Consider the following 16,137-nt stretch of genomic DNA (forward strand, 5'->3'; position numbering starts at 1 on the left):
GCCCGGGCCGCCTGGCGCCCGCCCGCGCTCAGGACCGGCGGGGCCGCGCGGCGCATCCTGCGGGCGGCGGCGGCGGCGGGCGCGGCGCCGGCAGCCGGACGCAAGATGATGAAGTTTCGGTTCCGGCGGCAGGGCGCCGACCCGCAGCGCGAGAAGCTCAAGCAGGAGCTCTTCGCCTTCAACAAGGTGCGGCGGCGGCGGCGGCGGTGGTGGTTCGGGCAGAGGGCGACAGAGGGCGGGAGGGGGCGGGCCGGGGGCCCGAGGGCCCGAGCCGGGGGCCCGGGGGCCGGAGCCACGTCGGGCCCGGGGGGAGGGGGCGCCCAGCTGGGGCGCGGCGCGGGGAGCGGGCCGCGCGCCCCTCGGCGGGCCCCACTTCTCGTCTCCTCCCCTGCTCCACTCTCGGACTCTGGGTGGGTCTGGGTCCCTCGCTGACTTTCCGAGTCAGCTCCTCCGGGTCCCTGTGGGCCTCACTGGCCCTGGCTATGCGGATCTCTGTGTACTTGGGTCTCTGTATGTGTCTCTCTCTGTGCGACTCTTTGCATGCCTCTGGGTCTCTGCCCGTCTCTGCCCAGGATCACCTCCCTATCCTCAGCCTGTCTGCCTCTGTCCCTGTGTGTCTCTGCGAATCCCTTCTCTGTCTTCCTTCATCTCTTTCTGTCTTTTTTTTTTTTTTAAAGATTTTATTTATTTATTTGACAGAGAGAAATCACAAGTAGGCAGAGAGGCAGGCAGAGAGAGAGGAGGAAGCAGGCTCCCTGCTGAGCAGAAAGCCCGATGTGGGGCTCGAACCCTGGGATCATGACCTGAGCCGAAGGCAGCGGCTTAACCCACTGAGCCACCTAGGCGCCCCTCTTTCTGTCTCTTGATCTCTGAGTCTTCCCCTGTCTCTCCTGCGTGTCTCTCTGCCTACATGCGTCTCTGTGCAGTCTTTGGGAACTCTCCCCCTGGCTCTTGCTATCTCTTTCTCTCTCTTCCTTTGGGGGACCTCAGAGCCCCTGCTCAGCCCTTGGGGCAGCCCAGGGCCCCAGTTTGTTTTGCTTTCGCACCCAGGCGGGTGGGGAGGGGTGAGGAATGGAGGCAGATGTTGTGGGGGGTGGGGCTGGGAAATCCCGTCCAGGTTCCCCTCCTCCCCTCCCCCAAGGCCCTAGGCTATGCCTTCCGGGGCTCTGACCTGCCCTACTCTGCTGGGGGCTCCAGTGAAGATGCCTGGCTGGCTGTGTAGGCATCTACACTTCAACTCTTGGGGCCTCAGTTTCCTTTGCTATGAAATGGGGCCACCTTTTTCCCTGCTGTGGGCTCTGGCTCCCTGTGTCACATGGTCCAACTGACCTATCCTTTGGGCCAAGGTGGAGGTGGTTGCTCCTTCCTTTCTTTTCCTGGGTAGGGCAAGAGGGGGCCATGGGAAAGGGGCTGCCTTCAGCTCCCTCCTCTGCCCAGCTTTTGCGCTGATGTGTGGTAGATCCAGGCCCCCGTCTTTCCATTGCTTTCTTCTGCCCTCACTTTTACTCCCAACCTCTGATTGCACAGCCCCTCACTGTTCTCAGGGATTAGAGTTATTGTTCCCATTATACGGGTGAGAAAATTCAGATTCAGAGAGGGATGATGACTTGCCCAAAGTCGCAGACTGCGCTGGGGCTCTCTGTCCTTGTGGCCCCTTGTCGACAAGATATGACTTGAGTCTTGAGGGGCAGGGATTTTTGGATGGGCTGCTGTGGTCCTGAGCCAGACACGAGGAGACCCTTGTTCAGGAGAAGGCTCTGGAATGGCTAGAGGTGAAGTGGCCGAGGTGGGAATGTCTCTCAGGGCAGGCAGGGTTTGGGGCTGCCGGGGCCTTCAGACGTGGTGGCTGAGAAGTTGCCAGGGGCCTGGGGAGCCAGAAGGGTGGCTGGTGTCCAGGGTCTCCCAGCTGGTTCCCTTGGTGCGCTGGGTGACTGTGTGCGTGAGCCCCTGTGAGATGCGAGGAGGATGGTGGGGACAAGTGAGTCAGGGACTGTGAAGTGGAGACCGGAGATAGATGGTGGGTCCTCCTGGTTGGGCCTGGGTTGGCAGAAGCCAAGGGCTCCCTGCTCAGGAGAGCGAGGCCCCATTCTGAGTGGGCAGCGTTGGTGTAGTTTGGGGCAAGGGACTTGGTCACAATAGGAGGTAGGCGATCACTAGAGAACAAATGGGTCCTAGATCCTGAGTGGTGGCGAGTGTCAGAAGCAAGCGTGGACTTTGGACTGTCTTGCATCCAGATCCCTGTCCTGCCTGCACCTTGCCCATGGGATGTCCGGTCTATGTCACTTTATATCCTGAGCTCCTCCTGTGTGAGGGCCCCCTTCTAGGTATTGAGGACACACCATAGTGACCCAAAAGGGACAAATGCCTCTTCACTTGGGGTGCTGAGGTACTCGTGGGGGAGGCAGTGAAAAGCCAAAGCAGAAGAGTGAAATATGCAGCAGTTAGGATGATGGCCAGTGTTGGGAATACAATAAAGTAGGGTGAGGGTAGGGAGTGTGGGGACAGGGAGCCGCTAGAGCAGGGTGATTCAGGGAGGGCTTTGAGGAGGTGACTCCTGAGCTGAGACCTGAGTAATGGGGAGGAGCCCTCCTTGGGGAATGCTGGGTGAAGCACTTTCCAGGTAGAGGGACAGTAGATGCAAAGGTCCCGAGGCAGGAGCCTGCCTAGTCAATTGGAGGAGAGCAGAAGGCTGTTGGGCCTGGAGTCAAAGAAGTTGGGGGAGAGAGAGAGGAGGAGGACAGAGAGGGGCCAGGTGGTGAGGTGGGAGCTCGGAGAGGGCCCTGAGCAGAGGATGGGACTGGCTAGACCTGGTCAGCTCTAGTATGGGCATGGCGAGGCTGGTGGGAAAGGGAAGGGCACTCCCCCCTGCCCCCTGCACTGCCAGCCAAATGGGCGACTCTGTCCTCAGGTGGCCTCACTGCCCCTAGTGCCCACATGGGAGACTGAGGAGGCTTGGAGAATGTGGTGATCCAAGCCAGCTACATAGAGGGTGCAGTCCCTGGCCTAGATTGGTTGAAGCAGGAGGGAGGCTGGGGCAGCAGGCCTGGGACCACGGTTTCTTTTGAAATGTGTGCCTTACTGAGGCACTGGTCAGGAGATGCCTGCGCCCACTTGTGGTGTCCCGCATTGGTGTTGAAGACAGGGTGGGACCCCCTTCAGGCAGGCCTCTGGGGATGAGTGGGAGTTCCATGGTGGATGTGGGAAGGTGGCCGAAAGCATGAGCCGGTGGAAGGAAGGACTGAGAACCCAGAGGGCTGGAGTCTGCCGTGGGACAGGCCCTGCCAGAAGGAGAGGCCCTGGGGGAGCCAGATGAGCTGATCCCGGGTGTTGCCCTCCGATCTCCAGTGGGGCCCGTGAGGAGTGCCACACACATCATACGGGACCTCAGAAAGCATGGCAGCTCACCTCCAGGAGTGGGGCACAGAGCCCCACTCTGTGGGACGGGTAGGGTCGACTTCTGTGCCTGCACCTCGGGGGTCCTGCTTCTCTCTGTTGCCAGAGCCCTGCACAGGGCGGGCCGGACGTGGGTGCAGAGGACAAGGTCTTGGCGGGGGGAGGGCCTGTGAGGTATGGGTTGCAGATGTAATCACCTGTTTCAGAGTTGGGAACACCGAGGTGCGGAGCTCAGATGGACAGGCGCCCGTCCTCACTATGCAGCTACGCTAGTCTGGAGGCTGCCTTGGGGTGGGCCTCAGGTGGGCCAGGGGCTGTGTGCCGCTGCCCATGCCCTCCCCTCCCCCTGCAGACCGTGGAGCATGGCTTCCCCAACCAGCCCAGCGCCCTGGCCTTTGACCCAGAGCTCCGCATCATGGCCATCGGCACGAGGTCTGGGGCCGTCAAGATGTATCCTTTGCGTACCGAGGCCTTCAGGGCCAGTCCTCCTGCTCGCAACCCCCTATGTGCCGACTCCTGGGGCCTAGCCCACCGCAGGAGGCCGCAGTCGGTGCCTGGGTCCTGGTGGAGTTGGTGCAGCCTCTGCCCTGAGACTTCTTTACAGAAATGGTTGTGGGGGAGGGGTCAGCTTGTAGTGGTCACAGCTGTCCCTAGCTGCGTTTCAGCCGGCAAGTTACCTAGGAGACCCTGCCGCTGCTCCAGCAACTGACCGGGAACACTGGGCCGGGAGGCTGGCCAGGCGCGGTACCCAGCAGGGGTGGCGAGTGGGCCAGGGTCGCCTAGCGGGCCTTGCCCTGGTGACCAGGCATACACGCGTGTGCGAATATGAAGACACATGTGTGCGGCCGAGGGGCTGGGGGTCGTGCCAGGCTCAGCATGGTGAGCGCGGCGCGGCCCCCACCTGGGAGCCGGCGGCTGCACAATGGGCCGTGTGAGCTGCACAAAGCGGGCATTTTCCTGCCAGCGCGGGGTGGGGGCGGGGTGGGGGCACGCCGGCAGCTGCCTGCCTCCCTGCCTGCTACGGAGGACCCCACCCCTGCTGCTCTTGGAGAAGCCCCTCGGGTGGGGAAACCGAGGGAAGGGCCCACTGGGGGCTGCCTGCCCTCCCCCCGTGCTCCGTGATCCTCCAGCTCTCAGTACCCTCACTGGGGACGTTGGTTGGCCAAAAAATGAGTCAATGCCTGGAAAGGGGTGGGGTGGGCATGGGGGCCTTCCCACCCCAGGGCCGGTGGCCGGTCGGGGTGGGCGACTGAGCCTATAGTTTGCGAGTCCTCCTTCCCTAGGAGATGTGGCGGGGCTGGGGTGCCCCTCCTCTCCCATGGACTCCCAGGGAGGCACTGTGGAGCAGGGAATGGGGTGGGGAGGGGACAGTGCTTGGATCCCTTGCCCTGAACCGCCCCCCACCAGCCCAGGCCTGCTCCTGCCCCTCTGGGTGCTGTTGTACCCTCCCTGCACGTGTATTGTGTTCCCGCAGCCCCTTGCTCAGTCCCCTGTCCAGGCGACTCTGGTAGCCGCTTGAGCTGTCCCTCCATGGTGTTTCTCGTGCACGGGCTCTGCGTGCTCACAAAGAACCTGATGTACTGGTGAGGAGACAGCCCCAGAGGAGGAGGCTGGGGCCCTCCTCTTTCCCCTCCTTCCTTCCCCCAAACTACCAGAGGCCTGGGTTGGGAAACTGAGGCTGGCCACAGCAGCTACCCCTCCCCCTCAAGGGCAGCCGTCTCCTTGGCAACCCTGGTTCCCGCCCGGCAGCTCCTGCCCTCTCTTTTGTCCCCTCTTCTTGTGTTCTGGTTCCTGCAGGGAATCCCAGCTCTAGCTCCAAAGCAACGAGCCCCTGTGTTGTTGCTGGGCAACGCTGACCCCTCCCTAGCCCTCCCTCTTGACCCCCCTCCCCACCCCCTTCGGACCCCTGTCAAACCACTGTCGGACCTGGAGCTCCCTGGAGCTGCCGTGGTGACTCTGGCACTGACCCCAGGGACTTGCGGCAACTCACCCAACCTTCCCAAGCCTCCGTGCAATGTCTGTGAAATGGGCTGGTCCCGGCCTCTCCCCGATCACAGCAGGGGCTGCTGGCTGCCAGTCGCAGGGGGAGTTCGATGTCCTTGCTTGCAGCTAGAGGTTGGCCTGGAGCTGTGGGAAGAGGCAGCCTGAACTCTGCTGTGCTCCAGGCTTCCGTGCCCAGGCCTGGCCTGGCCTCTCTGCCTGTGTGATCCCAACCTGCGGGGCCCAGCTCTTAACGTACACAGACATGCTTTGAGGCTGACACAGAATGGGAGCCTGGCCATGTGCCAGACCTGGCCCAAAGGTGTTGGGTGTATTTGTATTCTCACTTGCCCTGCATCAGCCCTACAAGGTGGGAGTGGGACTCACAAGCCCATTTTACAGATGAGGAAGTAAAGGTCACATAGTACCAACTTGCAGCGCAGAGTGAAGCCTGCTCTCTGAGCCTGGGGGTATCTTGGGGGTACAGACCGTTGCTTCTTCAAGGATGGGTGTCCCTCCTTGGACCTTGGAGGGCAGGCCTGGCGGGGGCCCATTGGACAGTTCTCAGAAGGGAGGATCTCCTGTGCCTGCTTCTGCCCTTGACCTCTGTACTCAGCTATGGTGCACCTGGTGTGGAGTTTACCGGCCTGCACCGGGACACAGCCACTGTCACCCAGATGCACTTCCTGCCTGGCCAGGTGAGCCTCTCCCCTCCACGGCTGCCCCAGCCTCTGTGCCCTGCCCAGCCCCCGACTAGCCCGGTCTCTATCTCTGCTCATCCACCAGGGCCGCCTCCTGACTCTGTTGGACGATAGCAGCCTGCACCTCTGGGAGATTGCCCACCGAAACGGCTGCGCCCACCTGGAAGAGGCTCTCAGCTTCCAGCCACCGAGTCGGCCGGGCTTTGATGGGGCCAGGTACCAAACAACTTGGCTGGGGATGAGCTGCGGGGCCTGGGGGAGCCTGGTGGAGGTGGTGGGAGCCGGCCTCTGCTGTGGGCCTAGGACCCCTGCCCTGGGCTTCGGGGGGCGGAGTCCATCGAGCTGTGCCTGGGTTCTGGTGGATTTTTCGGGTGTTAAATAGGGGGTCCCGGCTGAGTCTCAGGTGATGCTCTGGTGGTGACTAGGGCCGTTCATGGTTGGGGGTGGGATAATGGGCCGTAAAGTACATGGCTGACAGGGCAAGTCTGGGGGCAAGGAGGGTCCCACCAGGCTGTGTGAGGTGCCAGAGAAGACATTTTGGGGGCAACTGAGTGGGCCTGGACCCCTGGTGAGAGTGTAAGGGGCCTCTCGGTCCCCGGCCCTGCTGGCCCTTCCTGAAACGGTCAGTGTGGGCAAGTCCTTAACCCTTCAAGAATCCTGTACTGCCTGAGTGGGCAGCTTGTCCTGTTCCTGCTGAGGGCTGAGTGAGACCCCCCCCACACATCCAGCCCTCCTCCTGAGATGGGTCCCCCACGGGAGGTCTCTCATCCTCTGCAGGCAGGGTCAGTCTGGGGCACCTCCAGTGAAGTTGGGGCCATCCGTGGGCTGGTGACTGGGGTTCCCGGGTCAGGCTCAGGAGGGTCATGTGTGTCCTGGAGCCCTTGGTCCTGGCCTGGGCGCTGGCCTGGTTCCTGCCTTCCCCTCCTAGTGAGTGGGAGGGGCTCGGGAGTCTGTCTCCAAGACCTGGGGAACCTATTTTTATCCCTCTCCTTCCCAACATCCTGATGAATAATTGAGTGCGCTAATTACACCGTCGCCTTCCCGGTGCGCCAGCCCACTCGAGAACCTGGCCTCTGTGAGCACAGGGGGGCCGTCATGAGCAGCCCCGCCCCATCCATACCCCTCCTTAGCAGGGCCTGGGCTCACCCTCACCTGCCTCCCCTCCTCCTGTGCAGTGGCCTGCTCAGCCTTGCCCGCATCACAGTGGTCCTGCTGGTGGCGGCTGGTGACATGGCAGCCCTGGGCACTGAGGGTGGCAGTGTCTTCTTCCTGGATGTTCCCACCCTGACACTGCTCGAGGGGCGGACTCTTGTCCCGGACGAGGTTCTTCGCAGGTGAGAGACAGGCGGGCCCCCCAGCAGCTAGTCCAGGCCTGGGGGTGCTCCTGTCAGCTCACGTGAGCCCCTCCTCAGCGTGCCAGACGACTACCGGTGTGGGAAGGCACTGGGCCCCGTGGAGTCACTCCAGGGACACCTGCGAGACCCCACCAAGATCCTCATCGGCTACAGCCGAGGCCTGCTGGTCATCTGGAACCAGGCGGCACAGTGCGCAGACCGCGTCTTCCTGGGTAACCAGGTATGTGGGGGAGGCCGGCACCCCCCGCCGAGGCCCTCTGCTCACACCCCTGCTCACACTCCCCCCTGCCCAGCAGCAGCTGGAGAGCCTGTGCTGGGAACGCAGCGGCAGCACGCTGGTCAGCTCCCACAGTGACGGCAGCTACGCCGTCTGGTCCGCCGACGCCGGCGACTCCCCGATGACCCAGCCCACAGTGGCCACCACGCCATATGGTGAGTGCCGGGGAGGCCGAGGGCGGCTCCTGCCGCCTGAGCATGGGGTTGGCCCGTGACCCCAAACTCAGGCACTTGGGGCTGCCTGGCCTTGGTGGGGATGTCCAAGAGGACTGGTGGAAGGCGGTGGTGCCAAGCGCCATCCTCAAAGGTGAGACTGCTGGGGGGGGTGCGCAGTGGGATATTGGGCCTTCCCCTCGGGGAGTCAGGAAGCAACTGCGAGGTGGGGAGCGATGGAGGCAGACTAGGAGTGGGAGAAGCTTGGAGAAGTGTGACCTGGGGCCCTTCTGGTCCTGGCGAGCGAGTGAGCCCGACACTGTCCCACCCCTCCAGGCCCCTTCCCCTGCAAAGCCATTAACAAGATTCTGTGGCGAAACTGTGAATCTGGGTAGGTGGGGAGTGGGTTCTCAGACGCGGGCTGGGGGCTGTGTCTGCAGCGGGGAGCAGGGTGGGCGCAGGGGCACAGGGACGGCCTGCATCGCTCTCCCTGGGCTGGGCAGTGTGCACCTGTGGCCCTGTGGCTCACGCAGCTCCCCTGCCGGCCCTGCAGGGACCACTTCATCATCTTCAGTGGAGGCATGCCCCGTGCCAGCTACGGTGACCGCCACTGTGTGAGTGTGCTCCGGGCCGAGACCCTGGTGACGCTGGACTTCACTTCCCGCATCATCGACTTCTTCACGGTGCACAGCACACGGCCTGAGGATGGTCTGTGCCCGCCCTGGCCCGTGCTCCATGCCCCGTGCCCCCTGCCCCCTGCCACTGGGCTCACCTAGCCCTCGTCCTGCAGAGTTCGATGAGCCCCAGGCCCTGGCCGTGCTGCTCGAGGAGGAGCTGGTGGTGCTGGACCTGCAGACGCCCGGCTGGCCTGCCGTGCCCGCCCCGTACCTGGCCCCACTGCACTCATCCGCGATCACCTGCTCTGCACACGTCGCCAATGTCCCCGCCAAGCTGTGGGCCCGCATCGTGAGTGCTGGTGAGCAGCAGAGCCCGCAGCCTGCCTCCAGCTCCTCGGTATGTGCCCGGGGCCTCCTGCGGGGCGAGGGTTGGGTGGGGGTTGGAGGATGGCAGTGGTGATCCAGGCTCTGGCCAGGCCCAGGCCTGGAGTGGGGAATGTGGCAGACGTGCATAGGGAACTCAGAGGCAGTTTGGGCCCTGGGTGCCAGGCCCAGGGTGAGAAGAAGGCATTTGTCCTGACCTTCTGCTTCCAAATCTCTGCCTCCCTCTCCCAGAGCTGGCCCATCACTGGGGGCCGGAACCTGGCCCAGGAGCCATCCCAGCGAGGGCTGCTGCTGACAGGGTAGGCAGATGTGTGTTTCGTGGTCAAGCACAGGTGTGACGTGTGTATGCATGTGTGTGTGTGTGTGTGTGTGTGTGTGTGTGTTTGTATGCAGATGGGGCCTGGTGCAGGCCTCACAGGTGCGGGAGACCCTGTCCGGGGCCTGGTGGATACTGACCTGCCTGGTGAGCCAGGCCCCGCCCCTGGTGGGACCAGGCCACCCCCTCTCCTTCAGGGTGGATTAGGATGAAGCTTCCTTAGGCCCTGGTTTAAGGCCCCGCCCTGCCCTGCCTTTTGGTCTGGAACTGAGCTCCACCCACCCGGCCTGCCCTGGGACCGGAAAATCTGGGCTGGCCCACGCGGATCTGCCCTGGGCAGGTGTTGCAGAGCCCAGCCTGGGCCTGGCGGGCGCTGACGTGCCCAGTGACTCAGGCCCTAGCTTCCTGCCTTGCCTCTGCTGCCTGCCTGTGCTGGAACCCTCAGGCCTCTGGCTCCAGCGTCCCCTGCCCTGCTGGGGAACTGATTGTGGCTCTGGAAGTGTCCCAACGGGCCCCAGAGACTCAGGCACCTTTTCACACCCTGGCTCTGGGTTCTCACCACTGCGCGGAGGCCCCTGACGTGGGCCCTGCAGCTCTGTCCTGAGGCTGCACCCCAGATCTGTCTGCTCCTGCCCCCTATTTCCCCTCCCTGCTTCCTCCCAGCCTCCCCAGTTTTCCTGCTGCTCTACCTACATGGCTGCCCCATGCCCCAGCTGATCCTTCTGCGCTGTGGCTAGCTCCCGAGCGCCTTTCCTGGATGCGCCCGTAGTCCTCTCTTCCCTGCATTTTCTCCTCTACCATCTCCTGCTCATCACACTGGTGATTATTTCCACCCCTTTTCACCCTGTTTGAGAGGCCCAGGTTCATGGGGTCAGGCATACAGTGGGCGCTCAGTATGTGTTCGCTCGTTGCAGTAGATGCGTCCTTGTGTGCTGCGGGAGTCTGGTCAGTGCTTGGCATCTGCAGTGGGTGCTCAGTGAGTGGTCGCAGGGTGAGTGGCCGGGGAGGCACAGGGGGACCAGGGGTGGGGCTGACGTCGCCTTCCCCGCAGCCACGAGGACGGGACTGTGCGGTTCTGGGATGCCTCTGGCGTGGCACTAAGGCCGCTCTACAAGCTCAGCACAGCCGGCCTCTTCCAGACAGACTGTGAGCACGCTGACAGCCTGGCCCAGGCCGCCGAGGACGACTGGCCCCCCTTTCGCAAGGTGGGCACCTCCCTGAGCTCTGGGGACCTGGGCCCCGCCCGGCCCTGAGTCCTCACTCCATCCTGCCCCCCAGGTGGGCTGCTTTGATCCCTACAGTGATGACCCTCGGCTCGGTGTGCAGAAGGTGGCCCTGTGCAAGTACACGGCCCAGATGGTGGTGGCTGGCACGGCAGGCCAGGTACGGCAGAGGTGGCTTCGGGTTGAGATCTCCAAGGGCTTTCTGAAGGAAGTAGATCTGACCCAGAGTGGGGCTCCAGGTGAGGGTGGCTGGGGTGAGGCCGGCCAGGGAGGTGGAACCTGTTGGGGGCCTTGAGGCTAGACACCGGCTCTTGGGGAACCACGGAGGGTTGGGGCTGGGATCGGGAGCACAAGTGTAAGGTGAGCCCTGGGAGCATGGGGACCAGCAGGGCTCGGTCCCTGCGGTGCTCCCAGCACCCCGCACGATAACATATGTGTTCAACGGGCACTTACTGTTAGATGGCAGACCGGTGAGTGGAAAGGAGATTGCTCCAGAGGCCAGTGGCTCTTGGTTACTGCTTTGTCACTGGCACTCGTGCAGTATACAGAAGGTATACTCTGTATACCTTACACCTTATAGCTTATACCTTAAGGTATACTTAAGGCGTACCTTAATATATATAAGAATATAAGAACTTAGTAAGAAAGTACACTCTGTATACCTTATGCCTCGTACTCTGTATATACTCTGTGTGTTTAATGGAGACGGGCTTGGGGGAATGGGATACTTGGCTCATAAAAAACAAGGAAGCAGGTCTTGGTCACCATTGTGTTCCCCAGTGCTCAGTGAAGGTCCTGGTATACAGCAGGCATTCAGTAAGTGCTTATTAAGTAGATGAACTAGAGACAATACCACTGGCTAATACCCTGATGGGCTTGGCAGGCTTGGGTGGGGCCTGGCTACTCCCATCCTCCTCCACGCTGACCCCTCCGCCACCCTGACTGTGCGCTCAGGTGCTGGTGCTGGAGCTAAGTGATGTGCCCTTGGAGCAGGCGGTCAGCGTGGCCAGCGTGGACCTTCTCCAGGACCGAGAGGGCTTCACGTGGAAGGGCCACGAGCGGCTGAGTCCGCGTATGGGGCCGCTGCCGTGGCCTGCTGGCTTCCAGCCCCGAGTGCTGGTTCAGTGCCTGCCACCAGCTGCTGTCACCGCTGTCACGCTCCATGCCGAGTGGAGCCTCGTGGCCTTTGGCACCAGTCACGGCTTTGGCCTCTTCGACTATCAGCGCAGGAGCCCAGTGCTGGCCAGGTGTGTGGGGGGTGGGGCTGGAGCCTGGTGACGCAGGGTCTGTACTGCCCCCCCCACCCCTACCCCCGACCCCAGCCTCCTGTGGGAGCTCTGATGTTCCCCTACACCTGTCTGGGCCTCGCTTTCCCCTTTTAAGGTCTGAGATAACGGAGGTAGGGTGCCCTGAAAGCCCCCTGCCCCTCTGGCAGCCCTGTTCTTAGGGGAAGTGCCGCCAGGGAGTTTGAAGCCCCAGCTGCTGGGATGGTGGGGCAGCGTCCCTGGGCCTCTGGTTCCTGACCCTCGGGGCCGGCGGCTGCACGGTGGCCACTCCCGGAGTCTGCTCCGGGCCCTGCTGACGTAGCCTGCCCGCAGGTGCACGCTTCACCCCAATGACTCTCTGGCCATGGAGGGCCCGCTGTCCCGGGTGAAGTCCCTGAAGAAGTCTCTGCGCCAGTCCTTCCGGCGCATCCGCAAGAGCCGAGTCTCGGGCAAGAAGCGGGCTGCCAATGCCACCAGCAAGGTGAGCTGGTGCTCGGCTGCCTGGGTGCCGCCTGGCTGCCTCTGCAGGCTGGGCATCGCGCGGAGCCAGGCCCCGGCCCTGGCCTGGGCCCTGAGCCCGGTGTCTGGTCGCCATGGTTGCCCCGGCTGGCGTGGTGAGGACAGGGCAAGGAGGGTGCCGGGCTGTTGGGCAGTGGGCTGTGGAGGAGGCGGCGTCCTGGAGGCCTCTGCCCCTCCAGTTGCAGGAAGCCAACGCGCAGCTGGCCGAGCAGGCTTGTCCCCACGACGTGGAGATGACCCCGGTGCAGCGCCGCATTGAGCCCCGCTCCGCCGACGACTCCCTCTCCGGCGTCGTCCGCTGCCTCTACTTTGCCGACACGTTCCTTCGAGATGGTGAGACGGGGGTGGTGGGGATGGGCTGGGGGGATGGGCCTCAGCTGGCCATCTAGGCCATGTTGGTAGGGGGCACTGCACCTTCCGGGAAGGAGGAAAGCCGACCGCGTGCTGCCCGGAGCTGGCCCCCCAGGCACGGTCGGTTCCTGGTGCCTTTGTCCATTCATCTCAAGATCACCTCCTTATGCTTGGTGTCGGGTCAGCATCTAGTCAGGCCCTGCTTGGCATCTTACTTAGGGGACTTCCGGTCCCTGGGTCTGCGAGGGGAGCACCCCCTCTCGGTGTCATTTTTATGTTGGGGATCCTCTGTCCCATGGCTCTTCTCACTGGACATGGCAGCCCTCCTTACCGCGTTCTGCTGTCCCTGTGAGGCGGCCGACGGGGCACGGCTTCCCAGTGGCCGGTGTCCCTTGTCAGGGCTGCGGTGTGAGCTGCTGACTTTCCCCGGGGGTTTGGCTCCCCCTGACGGCTGCTGCAGAGGCCAGCGGTTCATCAAGGGCTCATGTCAGTGATTGGCACTTCCTGCTGGCTCCTGCCTCCGATTCTGCACGGAGGGCCCATCCCCAGAGTTGCAGCTTGCATGGGCAAAGCTGGCGAGACAGTGTCCCCAGGGGCCCCAGTGTCTTCCAGCCCCGGACCGAGGGCTCCGTGTGTGGCTGTGAGGTGGCAAGCACCCCGAAGGGGGTTGGCCACAGCCCACTGGAGCATGTCTGTGGGGTGAGGGGGTTCTGAGTCTGTCACTGGGACTGGTGATGTTGTACGGTGGCGTTGTTACGGTACAGGGGCCCCTGGTATGGAGCTGGGGGCTGAGGGTGTTGTAGGACGGGGTTTAGAGGCCCGGGTGTAGATGGGGGCCTGCAGATGTCTTCGAGGCCGTTCCCTCTCGCTGGGGCTGTATCCCAGGCCCCACATTTCATCAGCAGCACGGGGACCATGCCTTGGCCTCTGGGGAGGCGTGGGTCGGGGGAGAGGTGGTTCTGGGGCCTTGGGAGGGGAGAGGAGGAGCCGTGGGGCGTGGCTGGCAGCCTGCCTCACCGGCCCGGCCTCCCACAGCGGCCCACCACGGACCCACCATGTGGGCGGGCACCAACTCGGGCTCTGTGTTCGCCTACGCGCTGGAGGTGCCGGCAGCGGCGGGCGGCGAGAAGCGACCTGAGCGGGCGGTGGAGGCCGTGCTGGGCAAGGAGGTGCAGCTGATGCACCGCGCCCCCGTGGTGGCCATTGCCGTGCTGGATGGCCGTGGCCGCCCGCTGCCCGAGCCCTATGAGGCCTCCCGGGACCTGGCACAGGCCCCTGACATGCAGGGCGGCCACGCCGTGCTTATCGCGTCTGAGGAGCAGTTCAAGGTAAGCCCCAGGAAGACCCTCCAGGCTCCTGCCCAGACACCATTGGACCCTCTAGAAACTGCCCTGTACCCCTCATCTGCTGAGATCCCTCCCTCTTCCTGAGACACCCCTGGCTAATACAGGTACCCCCTGCAGAGCCCAGGTGGCCGCAGTCCCTCAGCACCCTCCTGCCCCCCTGAGTCCCCGCCAGGACCCTCTGAGCACTCCTTGGGGCTCTGCCTGGCTGGAGGGTGGAATCTGAGGAGGTAGCAGCCACCCGACACTCATAAGCCAGTGTGGCTGGTTTGGCTACAGGTGGCGGGGCCCTGGGAGGTGTCCCGGAGCAGCGTGGAACCTGGGTGGAGTGTGAGGAGAGGGTAGCTGGGGGCAGGTGTGTCCTGGGCGGATGTGGCCCTGTGGCCAAGTGGCGGCGCAGGCCCCGCTCGCAGGCTGGGTCCAGGGTAGGGGCTGCTACCTGTGCTTGGGACTCCAGGCTCTGCTCACAGGCCACCCGCCCGCCGCCAGGTGTTCACGCTGCCCAAGGTGAGTGCCAAGACCAAGTTCAAGCTGACGGCCCACGAGGGCTGTCGCGTGCGCAAGGTGGCACTTGCCACGTTTGCCAGTGTGGCCTGTGAGGACTACGCGGAGACCTGCCTGGCCTGCCTCACCAACCTGGGCGATGTGCACGTGTTCTCAGTGCCTGGCCTGCGGCCGCAGGTACACTACTCCTGTATCCGGAAGGAGGACATCAGCGGCATCGCTTCCTGTGTCTTCACGCGCCACGGCCAGGGTGAGGGCAAGTCTTCCTGGGGCGGGCGGCCTGAGCGGGGCTGGGAGGGTCACTGGGGAGTGTTGGCAGAGAGGGGCCCCAGGGCTGGCGCGGGACTGGCCCCAGAGGCTGGGGGGAGGGGGAGTCCACTGAGGGGATGTGGTTGGAGTCCCAGCCCTAACTGCACCCCTCTCCTCACCGGCACCCGCCTCCAGGTTTTTACTTGATTTCTCCGTCTGAATTTGAACGCTTCTCTCTGAGTGCCCGGAATATCACAGAGCCGCTCTGCTCTCTGGACATCAGCTGGCCCCGAGATAGCACCCGTGCCAGGTGCGTGGAAGGTCCAGCTCAGGAGGCCTACCGTGGGCTCTCTCATCCCCGTGCCCTGACTCTGCATGGAATGAGGGTGGCCCTCCATGGTGGCACCCCTCTCTGACCCTGGGGCCTGGGAGAGGGCAGGCAGGGTCTGACATGTGTGGGGTACCCATCATGACCCCGTCTCTGCAGCCACAGGCTCCGAGAGTCACCCAAGCTGAGCCAGGCTAACGGGACCCCAGGCATCGTCCTGGCCTCACGGAGCCGCAATGGAAGTCCAGATCCTGGCCACAGCAAGGGAGCTGGTAAGGGGGACTGGGGTGGGGAATAAAGGTGGCCAGACTTCCACACAGCTCAGACATGGGGGCAGGTTTCCGTGGGAGGCAATAGCCTGGCCCTGGCTAGAAGCCCAGGGTGGGGCAGGCTAGGTAGGAGAGGGCTGGAGGTCAGCCCATGGTCCCAGGCCTCACTGTGGGCTGGGTTTGGGTCTGGGTCCTTGGGTCTGCGGGGATGGAAGGTGGAGTGCTGAGGGTGCTCGGTGCCGTGGGGCTCCAGGCAGGGGCCTGACCACTTCCTCCCCGCAGACACCCCGGAGCCGCCTGAGGCCATGCTCTCGCCCATGTCCATTGACTCGGCCACTAGTGCAGACACCACACTGGACACGACAGGGGACGTCACGGTGGAGGACGTGAAGGATTTCCTGGGGTGAGGCACATGGGCAAGTGGGTGTGTGGGAGGGTCTCCCCAGGCTCCCTAGCCTCCTGCTTGCACCTTCCGGCCTCCCTTCTGTTGGACCTGAGCACGGAGGTCTAAGGAAGGGCCCGGCGCCAGGACCTTCTGATTACCATCCCCCTCCCCCCAGCTCTTCAGAGGAATCAGAAAACCTGAGGAACTTGGCAGAAGATGAGGCTCGAGCCTGCGCCATCCTGATCAAATAAGGTGCTGTGGGCTTAGGGCCCCGAGTCGGCCCGCTCCGTGCTGTTTGACAGCCCTGATTTTCATACCTGGGTCTTAGAAAAACAGGGCCGGCCTGTCAGTTCCTGGATGTCATAGGTGGTGTGTGGAACCAGTCCAGAGCAAACAGCTTCACAGTGCTGGCAGCTGGGGGCTTGGGGGCTGGCTTGGCCAGCGCGTTTTGCAGATGAGATCCCTCAGGCTCGCGTGGTCAGGTCCAGCCTGGTGATCCCGGGGAGCAGGACCTGGATCTGGGGTC

At 63.5% G+C, this 16,137-nt stretch overlaps 1 protein-coding gene across 4 annotated transcripts in view; it reads left to right on the forward strand.

Annotated features, from left to right (window-relative positions):
* LLGL1 (LLGL scribble cell polarity complex component 1) overlaps positions 1-16,137 on the forward strand; it is a 17,102-nt gene continuing 965 nt past the window's right edge. Inside the window, exons 1-22 of one of the 4 annotated variants that reach the window (XM_047707196.1) lie at positions 1-186; positions 3,746-3,843; positions 5,990-6,071; positions 6,160-6,290; positions 7,250-7,408; positions 7,487-7,649; positions 7,726-7,861; positions 8,195-8,249; positions 8,412-8,566; positions 8,649-8,872; positions 9,091-9,158; positions 10,227-10,380; positions 10,454-10,558; positions 11,353-11,645; positions 11,997-12,144; positions 12,395-12,515; positions 13,569-13,861; positions 14,366-14,630; positions 14,825-14,939; positions 15,117-15,229; positions 15,509-15,629; positions 15,787-15,863. In XM_047707196.1, coding sequence (XP_047563152.1) covers positions 106-186; positions 3,746-3,843; positions 5,990-6,071; positions 6,160-6,290; positions 7,250-7,408; positions 7,487-7,649; positions 7,726-7,861; positions 8,195-8,249; positions 8,412-8,566; positions 8,649-8,872; positions 9,091-9,158; positions 10,227-10,380; positions 10,454-10,558; positions 11,353-11,645; positions 11,997-12,144; positions 12,395-12,515; positions 13,569-13,861; positions 14,366-14,630; positions 14,825-14,939; positions 15,117-15,229; positions 15,509-15,629; positions 15,787-15,862 — 3,156 coding nt within the window. In that variant the 5' untranslated portion in view covers positions 1-105 and the 3' untranslated portion in view covers position 15,863. Of the gene's footprint in view, positions 187-3,745; positions 3,844-4,867; positions 4,977-5,989; positions 6,072-6,159; positions 6,291-7,249; positions 7,409-7,486; positions 7,650-7,725; positions 7,862-8,194; positions 8,250-8,411; positions 8,567-8,648; positions 8,873-9,090; positions 9,159-10,226; positions 10,381-10,453; positions 10,559-11,352; positions 11,646-11,996; positions 12,145-12,361; positions 12,516-13,568; positions 13,862-14,365; positions 14,631-14,824; positions 14,940-15,116; positions 15,230-15,508; positions 15,630-15,786; positions 15,864-16,137 lie in introns of all 4 variants that reach the window. The other 3 variants (XM_047707195.1, XM_047707194.1, XM_047707197.1) reach the window with 3 other exon arrangements.

The sequence above is a fragment of the Lutra lutra genome, chromosome 16, assembly GCF_902655055.1.
Source record: "Lutra lutra chromosome 16, mLutLut1.2, whole genome shotgun sequence".
Classification (NCBI taxonomy): domain Eukaryota; kingdom Metazoa; phylum Chordata; class Mammalia; order Carnivora; family Mustelidae; genus Lutra; species Lutra lutra.